Source organism: Zootoca vivipara, chromosome 17 (assembly GCF_963506605.1).
Source record: "Zootoca vivipara chromosome 17, rZooViv1.1, whole genome shotgun sequence".
NCBI classification, from domain to species: Eukaryota; Metazoa; Chordata; class Lepidosauria; order Squamata; family Lacertidae; genus Zootoca; species Zootoca vivipara.
The window spans coordinates 66,581-84,883 of record NC_083292.1 but is presented as its reverse complement, the minus strand read 5'-3'; the positions used below and the strand labels follow the sequence as shown (position 1 = coordinate 84,883).

Sequence of the window (18,303 nt, the reverse complement as noted above, 5' to 3'; positions counted from 1 at the left end):
CAGCGGCCACAAGTTCCCATACAGTCCCGGGGAGGCAGCTGCAGCACAGCACAGCCCCCTCCAGCCAGATGTGATGCAGAGGGACAAAGCCCGCGCGCGGGTACTTTCAAACGCTGACGCGGGAAAACAGAGGGAAGAGAAAGGCGGGAGATGCCTTTACAATGCACCCAGCCACTGGGTGGAACACTGCCCCCAGAGGAAGGAATGGCGAGAGCAGGCAGGCACAGACACAAGCCTGGATGCCAGATCAGGAGGGGAGGGGCCAGGCAGAGCACCAACAACTGAGCCCTCCTGTAACACCCCACAGCACGACAAAGAGATGGAAGTAAGTCTGCAGCTGCCAAGAGGCCAGACCCAGGAGACAGTCGGGCTTCTCTGCAGGGGCAGCAGCAATGATTTCCTATCGGTGGACTTTGCTAGGCAGAATCAGATTCCCCTTTTCCCAAGGAAGCTTCCCATGAGCGTCTCGGCCATAGACAGCAGGGAATTGCAGGAGGGTGAGGTCACGTGACAGACCCCCTCTCGGAAGATGACAGTGAACAAGCACGCAGAAGTACTAGCTTTGGACTTAATGGACAATGACCCTGTGGGCAGCCAGCGCCGGGGAGATCTCACCTTTGGAGATGCAGACGGCATGGAGCACTGCAGGAAAGAAGGAGAATCCTCAGGATCACACCACATCAGCTCCCCAGGCGGATGGAACGACGCAGAGGCGGGGATGCAGGAAGAGAAACTGAGCCGACTCACCAAAGAGGACACTTTTACCCAGAACATACGGAGGGACTTGAGGGAGAAAAAGGGGGCAGGGGAAGGGCTTGCCGAGAAAGAGGGGTTACTCTTTAGCAATGATGCCCGGTATATGCCCCAGGACTCCCTCAGAGGGAAGATTCTCAAGCAATATCATGACAACCCCACGGAGGGGCATGCAGTACATGTCTTCACGAGGCTCACACCCAGTAAGGCCAGTCTTGGGCGAAACCCCAGAGCCTTCCCAGAGCAGGGGGAGGGGGAGATTGGGGGACCACCTATTGAGGCATGGGGTGAGAGGAGGGAGACAGTACACCAACAACTGGATGGAGACGTGGCAAGGGGCAATGAGGCTTACAAGGAGGGGGCAGACCATCACAGGGGACTGGAGAAGGTCTTCCACGGAGGGGACAGGGTCTGGCTGTGGTCAGAAGGCCTTCCCATGGGGGGAAGGGGGAAGAAGCTGGCACCCAGAAGGCTGGGGCCCTTCAAGGTTCTGACACAGATCAACCCTGTCACCTTCAGGGGGGAAGTACCTACAGCGAGAAAGGTCCATCCCGTGGGTCACAGGTCTTTGCTCTCACACTTCAGGGAAAGCCCAAGGTTCAGAGGACGTGACACACATCCAACACAAGACGCTGACAGGAGAGAGGGGGAGGAAATCACACAAAAGATACTAGACAGAAGGGTGGAGGGAGAAGGCAGCCAAGAGGTTCCAGAAAGAAAGGAAGAGGAGGAGGTCTACAGTGCCACAGCGAGCCCGGGCTCCCGGTGGGGGGAGGGGGGGTTAAAATGTCTGATGGCCAGGCAGGGCACTCCTGCTTTCCAAAACGCGGAGGCAACCACGCACACCATGCAAGGGGAGGACCGCACACTGGAACTGCACGCTCCTTTCTCCCACAGACCCAAACCACCACACGTCAGTAGCACAGGGAACACAGAGGGGGAGGGCGATCCCAGGTGGGGAGCAGGGGAGACGCAGACCCAAGGAGCCCTCCGGGAATCGGAAGCAATTTTCCAGAGGGAGGAGGAGGATGACAACGGAAGGAACTACACGGACCAGCCACCCAGCACCGACGGGGAACAGGATTTTACACACACTACAGAGGAGGAAGACCTGTCAGGCTTCCAGCCCTCTTTACAGACATCAGACCAGGCAAACCAGGCCTCAGAAAGGGGGGGGGAGCCTGGAGGGGGGGTGGATGTAAGAGAGAGGGCTTGCAGAGAGCAGCCCACTCTGCTTACTTCCACCAGATGGGAGAGCAGCAGCAAGTCTGGGAGTTCAAATCAGGAACAGGAAGGGTTAAGACGGGTCCAGGGCTCTGCAGAGTCCTGGTGGCTCAGCTCCAGGTTGGTAGCAGGGAAGCAGGGGAGGAGCTAGCTTCAGCAGGGGCTGGAAAGGAGGGAGGAGAGAGAACGGCACCTCAGGAGCCTGGTTTGGGACCACGGAGGACCCATAGAGCAAGGAGGAGGGGCGTTTGGAGTCTTAAAAGGGGGGTCAGAGCCCACGAGACGCCATTGTGGGCTTCTGCCCCATGCAGAGCAGACATGATTTGAGACATCTCACCACTGTATATAGCATGCACAATAAAACTATGAAAATCCAGAGGATGTGTGGAGTGCTTACTCGGGACTAGCCAACACCCCATCTGTGACAACATGCATGGTGGCCACCGTGGCTATCGGAGGCCCCTCCCCTGGTTGGTGCTGCATGCAATGTTCCAGACAAAAGTCCGACCCAAACGTGATGCATCTCTGGTGCCAACTTATGGAAGGGTCGTGGCGCGCCAGCCAGCTCATTCCCAAAACGATGGGGGGGTCTGAGATGGTCGTGACGTTGAAAGCCAGTGTCTCTGAGTGCCTTCCCACCGTCATTCTCATGGGGGGGGTTTGATGAGTGATGGCCCCTCCCAGCAACTCTCTGCCATCAATGGTGGCCACATGCAGGGGAAAATCCAGCTGCAGAAGTTGGATTTGGTGCTCTTCTGCAAAGTTTCTCGAGAAGAAGTTGGCAGATGCCCCACTGTCAATTAAGGCGAGGACTGACAGGGGGTAGCCATTTGGGAGCGTCAGCGTGACTTCTAGAACCACTCCTGCTCTGGGAGGGGTGGGCTGGCTCTGCTCCTCTCTGTGCGGGTGGGCGGGCTGGGGCTGTTCACTGCTGACTGTGCCTGGCTGCTGCCCCTTGTCTCCTGCAGCCAGGCTGTCTCGTTTCCCTGCTGTGGTGCTACGTCAGTGGGGGAAGGTACAACCGTTCCCGCCTTTCCTTGCCACTCCCTGCGATGAGGGCAGTCTCTGACGCGATGCCGGGGGGGAGTTGCAGAGAAAGCAATTCCCTCCTCTTCCCTCCTTGCGTTTTGGCGCCGCCGGGGTTTGAAAAGCCCGCGCGCGCGCTCCCCCGATCTCCATCGGTTCCGGCTCTGGGCTTGGTCTGGGCGGGTCTGGGGGCGGTCCCTGGGGTGGGTTTTGGTGATGTGGTCTGTCCTGAGAGCGTGGGAATCAAGGTTTTGCTGCGCGCGTCGCTTGTTTGTCATACCATCTGGATTCCTGCCTCACCCCCACCGCTAGCGCCGCTTTGCTGAGCTGATCCATAGTCTGCGGTCTAGGACCTCTTGCCAGCTCATCCTTAACGTCTGCATGCAAACCTAGGTAGAAGGCTGATTTCACTGGCTCACTGTTCAGATCCCACCCCAGTTTGTGCACCAGCATGGTGAATTTCGCCCAGTAGTCTCTAACTGTCGATTTTCCTTGTGTTAGGTCATGAAGCTCCTGTTTAGTGGCCTCCATTTCACTGTCGCTAGCGTACATTAATTTTAAAGCTTCTAGAAATAAAGTTGCGTTCTTCATGCAAGGATTTTTTTGCGCGATGAGCGGTCTTACCCATTCCCGGGCGGCCCCCGTCAAATGCTCTATGATAAAGTAGACTCTGTGCGCGTCATCTGGGAATTCTGCTGCATGCAATTCCAGCGCATAATTTATCTCAGTCTCGAATCCGAGGTACTCCCTCGGGTCTCCGCTGAACTTGGTGACTAGGCTCTGTCCCCTTCTCACTTGGACTAGCTGCGGCTGGGGTGCCCCCCCACCTCTAGCGGCTTTCTCCTCTTCCAACTTTTTCTGCAGGTCTAATACCATCACCCTTAGCTGTTTCTCAGTCTCCTCTTTTGTCCTCACCTGGTCCACCAGCTTGTTCAGCTCCTCCTGCGCCCCTCGCGCTTCCTCCTGAGCGGCATGCAATTGCTGCTGTGCGTGCGCTGTGAGGGTCTGTAGCTCCTGCTTCGCTGCTTCAGCCTCCAGCCTCCAATGCTCAGCCTCTTGAGCGCTCATCGCTGCACTCCAAAGTAGCCAAAAAAGATTCGGGAGTTGCTGTCAGAGGGCCTGGTATGGCTACTCTAGAGTAACGACTCCAGCATGGTCTTTTAAGGTTTTTATTTAGTGCTGATTATTTACAGTGTTCAGAGCAATAAAAATGCATCCTTAAGGTGAGGTGTCAGAATTCCCGAATGGCGATTGGCGCGTTTTCTTCCAGCACCACAACTTTGGCAGACCCAACCTCTTCCCCCTACGTTTGCGTCGCAATTCGGGAGTTGGGGGGATTGGCCTCCCCCCCGTGCGTCCAACTTCCTGTCCCACCTGAGGCATGGGCTCCACAACCCTGCCTGAGCCTCGGACACCACTTCCTGACTCTCCGCTGGAGGCAGAGCTCTCCTTACTCTCTCCAGCGCTTGGTGATGGGCTGGAACTTAAGATGGGAGGGACTTCCCTGTATCCCTTGTCCCTCACACCACCCAAGATGCCTGTGGGAAACCAGCAAGCAGGACCCAAGCACAAGAACCCTCTCCCTTCCTGTGGTTTCCAGCATTCAGAAGCACTATTGCCTCTGACTGTGGCCTTTGAGTAGACGCGGGTGGCGCTGTGGGTTAAACCACAGAGCCCTAGGGCTTGCTGATCAGAAGGTCGGTGGTTTGCATCCCCACGACAGGGTGAGCTCCCGTTGCTCGGTCCCAGCTCCTGCCCACCTAGCAGTTCAAAAGCACCTCAAAGTGCAAGTAGATAAATAGGAACTGCTCTGGCGGGAAGGTAAACGGCGTTTCCGTGTGCTGCTCTGGTTCGCCAGAAGCGTTTTAGTCATGCTAGCCACATGACCCGGAAGCTGCCTGCCGACAAACGCCGGCTCCCTCGGTCTATAGAGCGAGATGAGCGCCGCAACCCCAGAGTCAGTCACGACTGGACCTAACGGTCAGGGGTCCCTTTACCTTTTCCTTTACTAGCTTTATCCTTGGTGAATTTGTCTGAGGGTGGATCTACTCATGGGGGGGGGAGAGCTATAAGTAAGTCAGAAATTAAATCGGTATAACAAAAGAAAAAAACCGCTATGAAAAATTGCATAGATTTTTTTGGCTCTCTGGGGCCATCTGGTGTTGCATGTTTATAATGCATTCAAAACATTGTTGTTTTTACTAACATAGCTGAGTCCTTGATCTCTTTTAAAGCCATCTGAGTTGGTGCATCCTGCCCCTTCTCTGTGCATCCGATGGAACATGTGAAATATGTGTTCATTAATAACTCACAACCTTGCACTATGTGAGGCCTAGAACCCCAACCCCATCCTAAAAAATAATCTCTATGCAACTGCATATGGTAAAATTATTTTTAAAAGGGGGGGGGAGTCTTTCTATCAATGGTCAATGAGCCCACTGACGGCCTAGAGCAGGGGTCCGCAACATTTTTCAGCTGTGAGCCGGTCCACCGTCCCTCAGACCATGTGGTGGGCTGGACTATATTTTGGGGGGGGAAATGAAAAAATTTCTATGCCCCACAAATAACCCAGAGATGCATTTTAAATAAAAGCACACATTCTACTCATGTAAAAACACGCTGATTCCCAGACCGTCCATGGGCCAGACTGAGAAGATGATTGGGCTGGATCCGGCCCACGGGCCCTAGGTTGCCTACCCCTGGCCTAGAGCATGGTTAGGCAAACTAAGGCCTGGGGGCCGGATCCAGCCCAATCACCTTCTAAATCTGCCCCTTGGATGGTCCAGGAATCAGCATGTTTTTACATAAGTAGAATGTGTGTTTTTATTTAAAATGCATCTCTGGGTTACTTGTGAGCCATAGGAATTCATTCATATATTTTTTCAAAATATAGTCCAGCCCCCCACAAGGTCTGAGGGTCAGTGGACCAGACCCCTGTTGAAAAAGTTTGCTGACCTAGAGGCAATGAGCAGGTGGATGGCACACACCCCCAAACCCAAAACAAACATGCAATTTGGGATTAATTAGCCCCACTCTGGAAGCCCCATTCCAAGAGAGCTGTCTGGAAGTATCAGGCGGATCATCATGTAGATGGAGGTGGAGAGGGTAGAGGCTGGTGAATGAATTGTGAGTGGAGGGGCGTCCTTCTTCCATCATTGGAACCCCCTGGCATAGCTGCCAAGTTTTCCCTTTTCTCGCGAGGAAGCCTATTCAGCATTAGGGAAAATCCCTTTAAAAAGGGATAACTTGGCAGCTATGCCCCCTGGGGAACTCACCAAACCTGCTGCACCTGGAATTGGGTGTGGAGAGGGCAGCTGGCTGCTGAGTGGGTCACACCTGTGAGCAGCAGCCTGAGGAGGCTCCATAAAAAGCAGGCCTGGAGGGAGAGACTAGGGCGGTGGCAGGAGCTTCCAGGAACCTTCCCCTCTATGGGAGATTTCCCAGGAACAGCTGTGAGTTAGTTTGGGCCCTGGGTGCAGGTGCCAGGGTGGGTAAGTTGAGTCCTGGGTGAGGCCAAGAGGGGTGGGTATGCCAGGAGCAGGAGAAATTGATAATGGTTTACATGCATTAGTAATTTGTATTAAGGCAACATTTTTATATGCATCTGCATATTCTTGTAGAAGTAATTGTAGTTCAAGTTGTCTTTTGCTTTCATTTTCTGCACACCACTTAGTAGAGTAGATATGGTCTTTAAAAAAGAAAATCATGCAGAAGATTGAACAGGCGTGCTTTCTCTGTTACTCCAGGAGCAGGGCAGGAGCAGAACGGCAAGGAGCAAATTGCAGCAAGGAAGCAGATCTTGACAAAGCGTTATGAAAAGCATCCTGATGTCATTGGAAGGAGCTGCCTCAAGAGATCATAGGATCCCCCAGCAGCTTCTTCCCATTTTGGATTCTTTTTACACCCTAGAGAAAGGCTTTGGGCTACTTCAAATTCAAATTAAACACAGCAGGAACCCAATGGTGTACAAACCAAGGAGTTAAAACAAAATGTATCTCCCTCCCTGAGTAACAACACATTTGTTTTTGTTTAGCAACTGCTGCTTTCAAATCCTAATCAGACAATGGATTGTGTATGTGTCACTAGAACTACGTGTCCAGATCTTGCACTGGGAACAATAACTGCCTCTCTTCTTCCTGGGCAGAGTAAAGTAAGATAGCTGGCCTCCAAAAGAGATTGGCAGGATCCCACCAGGCCCTGCTTGCGTCTCATTACCTGCCTCAGGTAGCAAAATGATGAATGGTGAGCCTAAGCCAGTCCTGGGAGGGTTTCTCAGTCCTCTTGTGCCCTCTACAGGTGAAATGAGGTTCCTTCATAATCAGACCAATCCTTTCCCAACATCAACTATGGATCGACAAATTTGTCAATTTGGGGTTTTCCACTTTTCCTGTCTTAAATTCAGTTTGCCACACTTCCAATCAGTTTGCAATTCATTTATTTCTAAGCCCCTCACATAATTTGACAGAATGGAAGAGCACAATTCTCTTAAGAGACATCTTCATGCATTGCATAGTTAAACTATGGAACTCCCTCCCACAGGAGGCAGCAATGGCCACCAACTTGCATGGCTTTAAAAGAGGATTGGACAGATTCGCTGAGAAGGCTGTCCATGACTCCTAGCCACAACAGCTGTGCTCTGCCTCCGCAACTGAGGGTAGCAATGTTTCTGATTCCCAGTTGCTGGAAAACACAGGAGTGGGAGAGGGCTGCTCTTGGGCTCAGGTCCTGCTTGCAGGTGTCCCAGAGTCACCTGGCTGGCTACTGTGAGAGCAAGATGCTGTAATAGGTGAGCCATTGTCCTGATCTAACAGGCTCTTATGATCTTGTGCTTGTGGGAAACAGTCACGGTCCATGAAAGTTATTAATGTTTTCCACTTGTCCAGAGAAAGAATGCTCTCTCCCCTCTTTACATAAAAGAGGAGCTCCAGGTCAGTAAGGAAAGGGAGGTTTAGGACAATAAAGGAGAGGAGCAGGGTGGTCCAGTGAGGGCAATGGCCACCAACTTGGATGACTTTAAAGGGGGATGAGAGTACGGTAATTTATGGAGGAGGAGAAAGCTATTGTCAGCTACTACCCACAAGTGACACCTCTGTGGAACAGGGGAGGCTGGCATATACCATTGGTTCATCTAGCTCAGGACTCTCTACACGGACTGGCAGGGGCTCTTTCAGACAGGGGTCTTTCCCTACTGATCTGTCTGGAGATTGAACCCAGAACCTTCTGTGTGCAAAGCTTGTGTTCGGCCCCTGAGCTATGGCCACAGAGGCAGTCTTCCTCTGCGGATTAGATGTTGGGGGCAAATAACCACTGAAATATACTCGATTCAGCTCAGTACATAACAACCACCAACCTACCCACAGCCTGCATTTTCTTCCTCCATTCTGGCTGGGCCCTGTTAGAAGTGGGGTGGTGGACTAGATGGACCATTGGCTTTGATTCAACAAGGAGATCCTTATGTACCTTCTGAAACTGAACTACATTAAATGAATCTTGCATGCTTAGAAACAGTCTATCACTGAATCCATGTTGCTGAGGAGCAACAGCAGGTCTTGCTTGGGGGCTTCCCTTTGGGGCATCTGGGTGGCCATGGGGAGGACAGGCTGCTGGGCTAGATGGGCGTTTGGACTGAATCCAGCACACCATCACTCACATTCTTAGGGCCCAGAATATCACAGTGTGAGCCACCTCAGGCATATCTGAATAGGGGGCAGGTGTCATTCCCACCACCTCCACTCCCATGGGATGCTCACCAGAGTATCATACAAAGACCAGCCTCTCCCCCTTCCCTTTGGGCAATACCTCTGATCCAGATCCAGCCCTGCCAGCATCTGAGAAAAGACATTGAAGGTGCTCTCTCCCTCTGGCTGCTGCACCACACGGATCCTTTCCAGCAGCATTGTCTGGGCAGAGAAAAAAGAGAGAATGCCAGTGTCAGGGGACCTCCGTACAAGGAGCCTCCACCTCTCCTGTTGACAAGCACCACGCCCAGTGAGAGCAGCAGCAGCCAGTCAGGCGGGGGGGGGGGGAGTCAGGGGGTGGAGGAGAGAGGGCTCAGCGATGTTGCAGAGCCCTTGCACCGCCCAGGTCAACAGGCTGAAGGGACGGGGCAGCCACTTCCGGCATCCCAATTAAGGCACAGTACAAAGTGTAAGGAGGGGAGGCAGTGTTTTGGGGTGCCCAAGCTCTTATGCTGGTCACATAACAGGGAATGTCCACTCCCGGATTCTGCGAGTGACTAGGGGGTCATGTTTTCTGGCACCTCTGCACTGTAAATACTATGCACAATAAACCTGTTAAAGACAGGGCGGACTTTGGCGTCTTTACTCGAGAGTAGCCACACACAAGCCCTGACAGCCAGCATCCATCCCACTGCCTGCCACCACTCAGAGGATGCCACTCAATGGCTGGTGGTGCAACTCTAGAGTTCAGGAAGCAGACTGAGACCAAAGGAGAAGATCACAAATCTTCCACTCCTCAGCTTCCTTCTGCCATTGGAGGTTTCCTCTAGGTGTCCCCATCTCACCAACACACACAGAGAGAGACGCCACTTCCAAGGGAGGCAACAGAAGCATTACCTGGAGATGAGCAGCTGTGATGTGGCCAGTGGCACTGAAATCCAGTGCCATGACCATGGAGAAGCGGGTGGAGGCTTTGTTGTGGCTGGTCGTCACCGTCCCAAAGGCTCTCAGCACCCTGAACATGGCCTGGATTTTCTCCACTGCAAATATCAAACACTCACTGTCTGTTTTCTAAACAATTTCATCTCATCCCTCCCACCTCCAGCCTGCAGACCATCATGCAATTTCCCCCACTACAACCCCCCCCCCAAGGAAACCCCCACCATGCCCTCCAGGCAATGCTGGACCAAGCAGGTTTTTCAGGGATGATGGAGGCCCAGAGAAAGATCTCCTGCACACGGAGGCCCCTGCCTCCTTAGCCAATCACCTGCTGCCTCAAGCAAAGGCTTACCTGTGACTCTGTTGTCCATGCTGCCCACTGTGGCCACCAGGTATTCCAGGGTGTTCTGGCAGCAGGTGGTCTTGCCAGCATTGTTCCTGCCCAAGGGCATGATGGTCTGATCCTGCCGTTGCATAAGCATGTGCCAGTAGGCCCTCTGTGTCACAGAAAAAATGTGTGGGGACAGTCCATCCCGCTTGCCCTTGAATGCCTGAGAAAAGGTGAACAGATAATTAAACAATATGCCTGTGAGAACTTAGAAAAGGATGCTGTGATTACTAAGACCCAGCGCAGGATTCTCAAAACAAGTCATGCCTGACAAAACTCATTTATTTTACAAGCTTAGTGCACCATGGGAATGCTGTGGACATAATATGTCTTGATTTGTAAGGTTTTTGACAAGGTCTCCCATGAAATTATTGCAAGGAAGCTGGTAAAATGGGTGCTGAATGAGGTAACTGATAGGTGGATTTGGAGATGGTTGACTGACTGAACCTAAAGAGAACCCATTAATGGTTCCTCATAATCCTGGAAAAATATTACAAGTAAGATGCCACAGGGTTCTGTCCTGGGCCCTTTGTTGTTCAATAATAAAAGATTATTATTTATACCCCGCCCATCTGGCTGGGTGTCCCCAGCAACTCTGGGCAGCTTCCAACAGAATATTAAAATACAATAATATATTAAACATTAAACGCTCCCCTAAACAGGGCTGCCTTCAGATGTCTTCTAAAAGTCTAGTAGTTGTATTTCTCTTTGACATCTGGTGGGGGGGCCACTACTGAGAAGGCCCTCTGCCAGTGTGGTGTAATGGTTAAGAGCGGTAGACTCGTAATCTGGGGAACCGGTTCCCGTCTCCGCTCCTTCACATGCAGCTGCTGGGTGACCTTGGGCTAGTCACACTTCTCTGAAGTCTCTCAGCCCCACTCACCTCACAGAGTGTTTGTTGTGGGAGAGGAAGGGAAAGGAGAATGTTAGCCGCTTTGAGACTCCTTCAGGTAGTGATAATGTGGGATATCAAATCCAAACTCCTCTTCTTCTTCCCTGCAACTTGGCTTCTCTCAACAAGGGAACCACCAGAAGGCCCTCAGAGTTGGACCTCAGTGTCTGTGCTGAACAATGGGGGTGGAGACACTCTTTCAAGTATACTTGACCGAGGCCATTTAGGGCTTAAAGGTCAGCACCAACACTCTGAATTGTGCTCAGAAACGTACTGGGAGCCAATGTAGGTCTTTCAAGACCAGTGTTATGTGGCCTTGGCGGCCGCTCCCGGTCACCAGTCTAGCTGCCGCATTCTGGATTAGTTGTAGTTTCCGGGTCAACTTCAAAGGTAGCCCCACATACAGCGCATTGCAGTAGTCCAAGCGAGATATACTAGAGCATGCACCACTCTGGCGAGACAGTCTGCAGGCAGGTAGGGTCTCAGCCTGCGTACCAGATGAAGCTGGTAGACAGCTGCCCTGGACACAGAATTGACCTGCGCCTCCATGGACAGCTGTGAGTCCAAAATTACTCCCAGGCTGCGCACCTGGTCCTTCAGGGGCACATTCAGGACCAGGGAGTCCTCCACACCAGCCCGCCTCCTGTTCCCCACAAACAGTACTTCTGTCTCGTCAGGATTCAACCTCAATCTGTTAGCCGCCATCCATCCTCCAACCGCCTCCAGGCACTCACAAAAGACCTTCACCACCTTCACTGGTTCTGATTTGAAAGAGAGGTAGAGCTGGGTATCATCCGCATACTGATGAACACCCAGCCCAAACCCCCTGATGATCTCTCCCAGCGGCTGCATGTAGATGTTGAAAAGCATGGGGGAGAGGACAGAACCCTGAGGCACCCCACAAGTGAGAGCCCACGGGTCTGAACACTCATCCCCCACCACCACTTTCTGAACACAGCCCAGGAGGAAGGAGCGGAACCCCTGTATGACAGTGACCCCAGCTCCCAACCCCTCTAGACAGTCCAGAAAGATGTTATGATCGATGGTGTCAAAAGCCGCTGAGAAATCCAGCAGAACCAGGAAACAGCTTTCACCTTTGTCCCTAGCCTGTTGGAGATTATCAACCAGTGCGACCAAGGCAGTTTCAGACCCATGATGAGGCCTGAATCCCGACTGGAAGAGATCCAAATGGTCCGCTTCTTCCAGGTGTGCCTGGAGTTGTTCAACAACCACTCGCTCAATCACCTTGCCCAAGAATGGAAGATTTGAGACTGGGCGATAGTTGGCCATATTGGCCACATCTAAAGATGGTTTTTTAAGAAGTGGTTTAATAACCGCCTCTTTCAGCAGGTCTGGGAAGGCTCCCTCACAGAGAGAAGCATTCACCACCCCGTGAAGCCCATCGCCCAGCCCTTCCCGGCTATCCTTTATAAGCCAAGATGGGCAAGGATCAAGGAGACAGGTGGTTGGTTTCACTCGTCCAAGCATCCTGTCCACATCCTTGGAGGTAACAGATTGGAATTGATCCCACGCAACCTAGACAGGACTCTAGCACTCCCCCGCCCCGGCCCTGCTCCCACTGTGGAGTCTACCTCTACCCGAATCTGAGTGACTTTATCTGCAAAAAACTTTGCAAAATCATTGCAGGAGATCATGTGGCCCATACTGTGCCCTGGTGGAGCAGGTGGTTCCGCTAAATTGTGAACCACCTGAAAGAGTCTCCTGCTGCTGTTTTCTGCAGATGCAATAGAGGCGGTGAAGAAAGTATTCTTCGCCGTCACTACCGGTACTTGGTAGGCTTGACACTGAGCTCTAACCCGTGAGTTATCCGCCACCGGCGCTCTAGCCGTCTCAGCATTTGTTTCATTGCCCTCAGATCCATGGAAAACCACGGGGCTGTCCGGGCTCCATGCAATTGGAGCCAGACAGTCACTAGCCCTAGTTAACTCCACATTCCAGCAGGCCACCAGGGAATCGGCTGAAAGGCCATCAACATGGGATAAAACATCCCCTACCACTCTCTGTAAACGATTTGGATCCATTAAGTGGCGGGGGCGGACCATCCGAATCGGTCCCACCTCTCTGCAGAGGGGAAGGGTTGCGGAGAGTTCCAGTTCAATGTCTTTATAAACGACTTGGACAAAGGAATTGAGGAGATGCTCATCAAATTTGGGAGGGGAAGCTAATGCTGTAGAAGACAGAATCAGGATTCAAAATAACCTTAACTGATTGGATAACTGGGCCCAAACTAATAAAATGAATTTCAACAGGAACAAGTGTAAGGTTCTGCACTCAGGCAGGAAGGACCAGATGCATAAATACAGTATAAGATGGGGGTCACCTGGCTTACTAGTAGTAAATGTGAAAAGGAGCTTAACATGAGTCAACAGTGTGATGCAGCTGCAAAAAAGAAAGAAAGCTAATGTCATCAACAGTAGAGTGTCCCAATCAAGGGAAGTAATAGTCCCACTCTATTAGGCAGGAAGAACCAGATGCACAAATATAATATGGGGGACACCTGTAGTACATGTGAGAAGGATCCAGGGGGTCTTGGTGGACCACAAACTTAACAAGAGTCAAAAGTGTGATGCAGCAGCAGAAGCAGAAGCAAAAAAAAAAAAAGCAAAAAGCTAATTCTATTGTAGGCTGCATCCACAAAAATATAGCATCCAGGTCAAGGGAAGCAACATTACTACTCTAGTATGCCTTGGTGAGACCACAGCTGGAATACTGTGTCCAGTTCTGGGTACCTCAATTTAAGAAGGATGTTGACAAGCTGGAATATGTGCAGAGGAGGACAACAAAGATGATCAAGGGTTTGGAAACCAATGGCTTCAACTTAGAAGGAAGGAGATTCCAACTAAACATCAGGAAGAACTATCTGACATTATGAGCAGTTCAACAGTGAAATGGTCTCTCAGGAGGTTGTGGACTCTTGCTTCGTTGGAGGCTTTTAAGCAGAGATTGGATGGCCATCTGTCATCATAGGCACCAGCTCTAGGGGGCTGGGGTACCTTTCCTATCCCCCCCCCATAATTTTCCTCTTGGAGTCCAGCCCCCTCAATACTTCTCCCACCACCACTGCTGCGCATCCCTCCTTCCTCCACCTGCTTGCTCTTTCTCTGTGTGGCTTGACGTGCAGCAGCCAAGCAGAAGCACACGGACAGGCAGGTGAGCCAGCAGAGATGGCTCCTCCCTATGGCAGGAACAGGAGCCACCACCACCACCACCCCAAAAAAATACAGCGGTTGCAGCCAGAGTGCTGAGTATGTCTGGTCAGTGGGTGGTGGCAGAGGGAGTAGGAGCAGGAGATGCAGGTGCCCAGCTGGCAGTCCAAGTCCCATGGGCAAGAACGGAGAATCTTGCATGTTCTCGTCCTTGTCCTTCAGAGCAGGGAGTCACCCAGGAAGGGCCAACTGGTGGCTCCAAATGCAGAGTCCTTCCTTGAAGCAATCTTATCTGGACCCTGATCCTTGGCAACAGCATAAATTATAAGCAAACAATGGTAAAACATTTCACTGTAGCTTTACAGATAAAGTGCTGGAGGAGGAGTTGTTTGCAAGTGATATGAAATACAGTGGTACCTCTAGTTACGAACTTAATTCGTTCCGGAGGTCCGTTCTTAACCTGAAACTGTTCTTAACTAGAGGTGTGCTTTTGCTAATGAGGCCTCTTGCTGCCGCTGCGCCGCCAGCACACGATTTCCATTCTCATGCTGGGGCAAAGTTCTCAACTCAAGGTAACTCTTCCAGGTTAGCAGAGTTTGTAACCTGAGGCATTTGTAACTTGAGGTACCACTGTACAATATATTCCATACCCTCCAATATTCCCTAGATGAAATAGGGACATTTCTCCCTCCCTCCTAACTAACCATCCTTGACCCCCATTCCCGCCCCCGCAGAGTATTTCCTATCAGAAGAAGGGCAAGTGCCTCCACCACTATACCAGCTATACAGCACACCCCCTCTACCATCCTGAGAAAACCACTTATTTTATTTTATTTTAATCTTTGGTAGATTTACAAAAAGAAAACACACACTAATAAATAAATCTTAGAAAGGGCCAAGATTAGACACAGAAGCACAAAGCATTTTTTTAAAAGGACTTTTTGCTCTCCGCCCCCGCTTTCTTCCACCCTGCCCCTCAGAGTCAGTGCATCAGGGCTGGGCCTTGGCACCTGCGGCTTCTCCTCCTCCTCGCCTGCTATCCAGCAGCCAAGGGAGGAGGCAGGCAGCAGTGACCATGAAGAAGCAGAGAGAGGCAATGGGATGCTCCCTCGCAGTGGTCACTGCGCCGGCACATCCTCCTCCCCGAGCTCAGCAGTGGTGGCACTGGCAAGGGAAACAGGACCATTCCAGAATCATATCGGAAGCTGGAATGGCTTTTATAATTGCAGAACTGTCCCTGGAAATGACATTAGTATGATAACTGCAAAAAAAAGCCTAGTATTAATGTGGCCTAAAGCTGCACACACACTACACTTTTGAAGCACATTCGAAGCACATTCCACCCCTCAAGGAATTCTGGGTGCTGTCGTTTATTAAGGGCTGCTGGGAATTGTTACTCTGTGCCCAGAATAAACTGCAGTGCCCAGAATTCTTTGAGGCAAAGAATGTGCTTTAAGGTGATAAGGGTAGGAAATCTGGTGCATACTCAGTCTAAGTGGGTAAGGAGGGAGTGCAGTTGTCTAGCCATCCTGCAAACACCTTTGCCCTTCCTTTAATTTCCCCCACCCAAAAAATGGCAGGTTGCAGATGAAGGGGAAGCATGTCTCTCTACTGAAAGAACTTTAACAAAAACTTAGAAGTTCTTACATGGGCTTTGCACTCCCCTAATCCCTGCCTAAATTTCACAAGAGAGAAAGTAGGCAACAGGCAAGTAGGCACTCTTTACAGTACTGTAAAGTACAGGACATCTCCAGATAAGGATGCCCTCACTGGGCCAGATTGAACTCCATCTTCCAGGTTGTTCTTCACACCACCTGATGACCACTGGTTGTGTTGCTGCCCAGGTGGTGTTATAGGTTTGGGGGAGGGGTTTCCCCACTAAACCCTGGAAATTAATAAATGATAGGATTTTGATTATTTGGAAAACACAAGGTGCAGAGGAATATCTGAGCAAAATGTCCTGGCCAGGCTAGAGCCCTGAAGAAACAATACAGGGTCATTGCAGGTGTGACGGATTGGCCTGGTGGGCAAAAGAACTCCAGGGTGCAGAGAGTTAAACCGCAACCTCCTGGATAAATGACGCATTCCATTCCGGAGGGGCGGGACTGCCAGGAGTTTAAAAGGAATGGGAGGCAGTTAATTCGGGGAGAGGGTTGTGGGAGCGAGGGAGAGTGTGGGTAGGCGTAGGAGATCTTAAAGTGTTCTGAGGAGTTTAATTGAATTATATTATCTAGCCATTGTTAATTGAAACTAAGAATATGATCTAAGAGCCTGTACACATGAAACCATTACGCATTTAAAAGTCAACTAGTCTAAATAAAGCTTTCTTAAATGTTAGTGGATGTGCTTAGTTATTCCAGCTGGGTATCTAAACTCACAGAAGTGGTGGCTCAATAGAGGACAAAACTTACCTCGGGAATAGAGGCAACGGTTTGTGTCCTAGAGTTACACTGAGGTGGCTTAGGAGGATTACCTGGGGTGCTACAAAGTTGCCAGAGTGGAAAGGGCAAACTTTTGCAGTGGGGAATCAAACTGAGTGAGACCCGTTACTGTAGGCAGGAGGTTATTCCGTCAAACAGCCTAGAGTTTCTCATGATACCAGGCCACGTAAGCTGGAAGACTCTCTTTACTAAGAAACCCAAGTAACAGGGGTTTATTTTAAGGCGGCAGGAGAAGTGGGGGGGGGGGTTTCACCCCTGGACTCCTGAGTCACATTTTTAGTAATAGAGAGGGAGGACATTTCGTCACATATTAAGAAAGATCCCCGAAAGTTTAGTGACAACGCCGGGACTGGGTTTGTCGCATATTAATTGGTGGCAAAGTCCTTGGGTACGTCGCACAGGCCATTGAGAATGCAAGAGAACTGTCCTTCCCTGTTGCCCTGTGGTTTGAATAGAGACTGGTGATTTGGAAGGTCACAGGAAGAGTCTGAGGCCTTTGGGATGGCTGAGAAAAGACAGAACAATCTTGGCTGAAGGCTGCCTGGAAGAGATAGCTTTGACTCTAGTGCTGCCCTGCTGTGGGGAACAAGCCCCTCTTGAGATGACCATGCTGTACTCCCTCAATGTAGATTAAAGGTGTAAATATGTGCAATTAAACCACACTTTAAAAAGAAACAAAAATAAAAATAAAAAACCACATTTCTAAAGGCACAACAGTCTCTGCCACACCTTGATTCTCACTGGAACACGGGCCCTGGGTGAGGGTCTACAGCCCTCTGGAATCTTGTCACAGCTTGGCAGAAATTGGAAGTAGCTTCCAACTTTTGCACCAATATTATCTAGCTTTTAAGATTCATTTTCTGCTCTGTGGGTGCCCAGGGTGGGCTATGCAATTATATGTGTTGACCTCTCCTTGTCACTTGAGTGTAGAAGTCACATCCACTGCTCCTGCTCATCAGTGGCATACAACCCCTGGCAGGTGACTCCTGAAGAAATGCAGTCCTCAGGCTGATCAAGGTTTCCCCGCCCCTCCCTGTGCTAAGCAGTGCAAGAACATCCTCCCCCAAGCATCTCAGGCAGCCCTCCTCATCTGAGATGCAGGGAGGAACATTGTGGCTGGAGCAGCGAAATCATGAAGAAGCCCCTTATGGTGCCATAAGGTGCACAGAGTAAGAATAAAACTGTCATTTAAGGTGCCACAAGCCCTTGGTTTTAGGGGTCTGGGGTCATAGGGATCAAAGACGCTATTATTTCTAAATCAGGATCCCTTTCTCCAGCGCCCTAGAGCTGCCCAATCAATATGGAAGGGGAGTGTGAGGGACAGGGGATATCGCGAAGTCCCTCCCCTCCTGAGTTCAAGCCCATCCCCGAGCAAAGGGGAAAGCAGGGAGAGTTCCGATTCCAGTGGGGAAGCAGGAAGTCGTGTCCGAGGCTCAGGCAAGGTAGAGGAGCCAGGGTCCCAGGTGGGACAGGAAGGGGCAAGCAAGGGGGGAAGACCCATCCCTCCAACTCCAGAATTACGCAGGAAGAGGAGGGGCAAGAGGATGGGTCTGCCAAAGCTTTTGTGTTGGAGAAAGACGCGCCAAAAGCCATTAGGAGGTTCTGAAACCGACTGACAACATCGCTCCGTGTAAATAGCAATGACTTGAGCACTGTAAATACGCAGCACCAATAAAAGAATAAAATGCAGAGCTGCGTAGCGTCGTTACTCTGAAGTAGTCCACTCCGGCCACTGTGACAGCAACCTCCTAATCATTTTTGGGCTACTTCGGAGTTGCCGGGATGAGCGTGTCCG

General features: G+C 51.0%; 1 protein-coding gene across 1 annotated transcript in view; it reads right to left on the bottom strand.

Moving 5' to 3' along the window:
* The window catches only part of MYO18B (myosin XVIIIB), a 248,228-nt gene that overhangs the window by 185,130 nt on the left and 44,795 nt on the right, over positions 1–18,303 (bottom strand). Inside the window, exons 8-10 of the mRNA XM_060269663.1 lie at positions 9,973–10,171; positions 9,579–9,721; positions 8,803–8,903 (exon numbers count right to left, since the gene is read on the bottom strand). Coding sequence (XP_060125646.1) covers positions 8,803–8,903; positions 9,579–9,721; positions 9,973–10,171 — 443 coding nt within the window. The remainder of the gene's footprint in view (positions 1–8,802; positions 8,904–9,578; positions 9,722–9,972; positions 10,172–18,303) is intronic.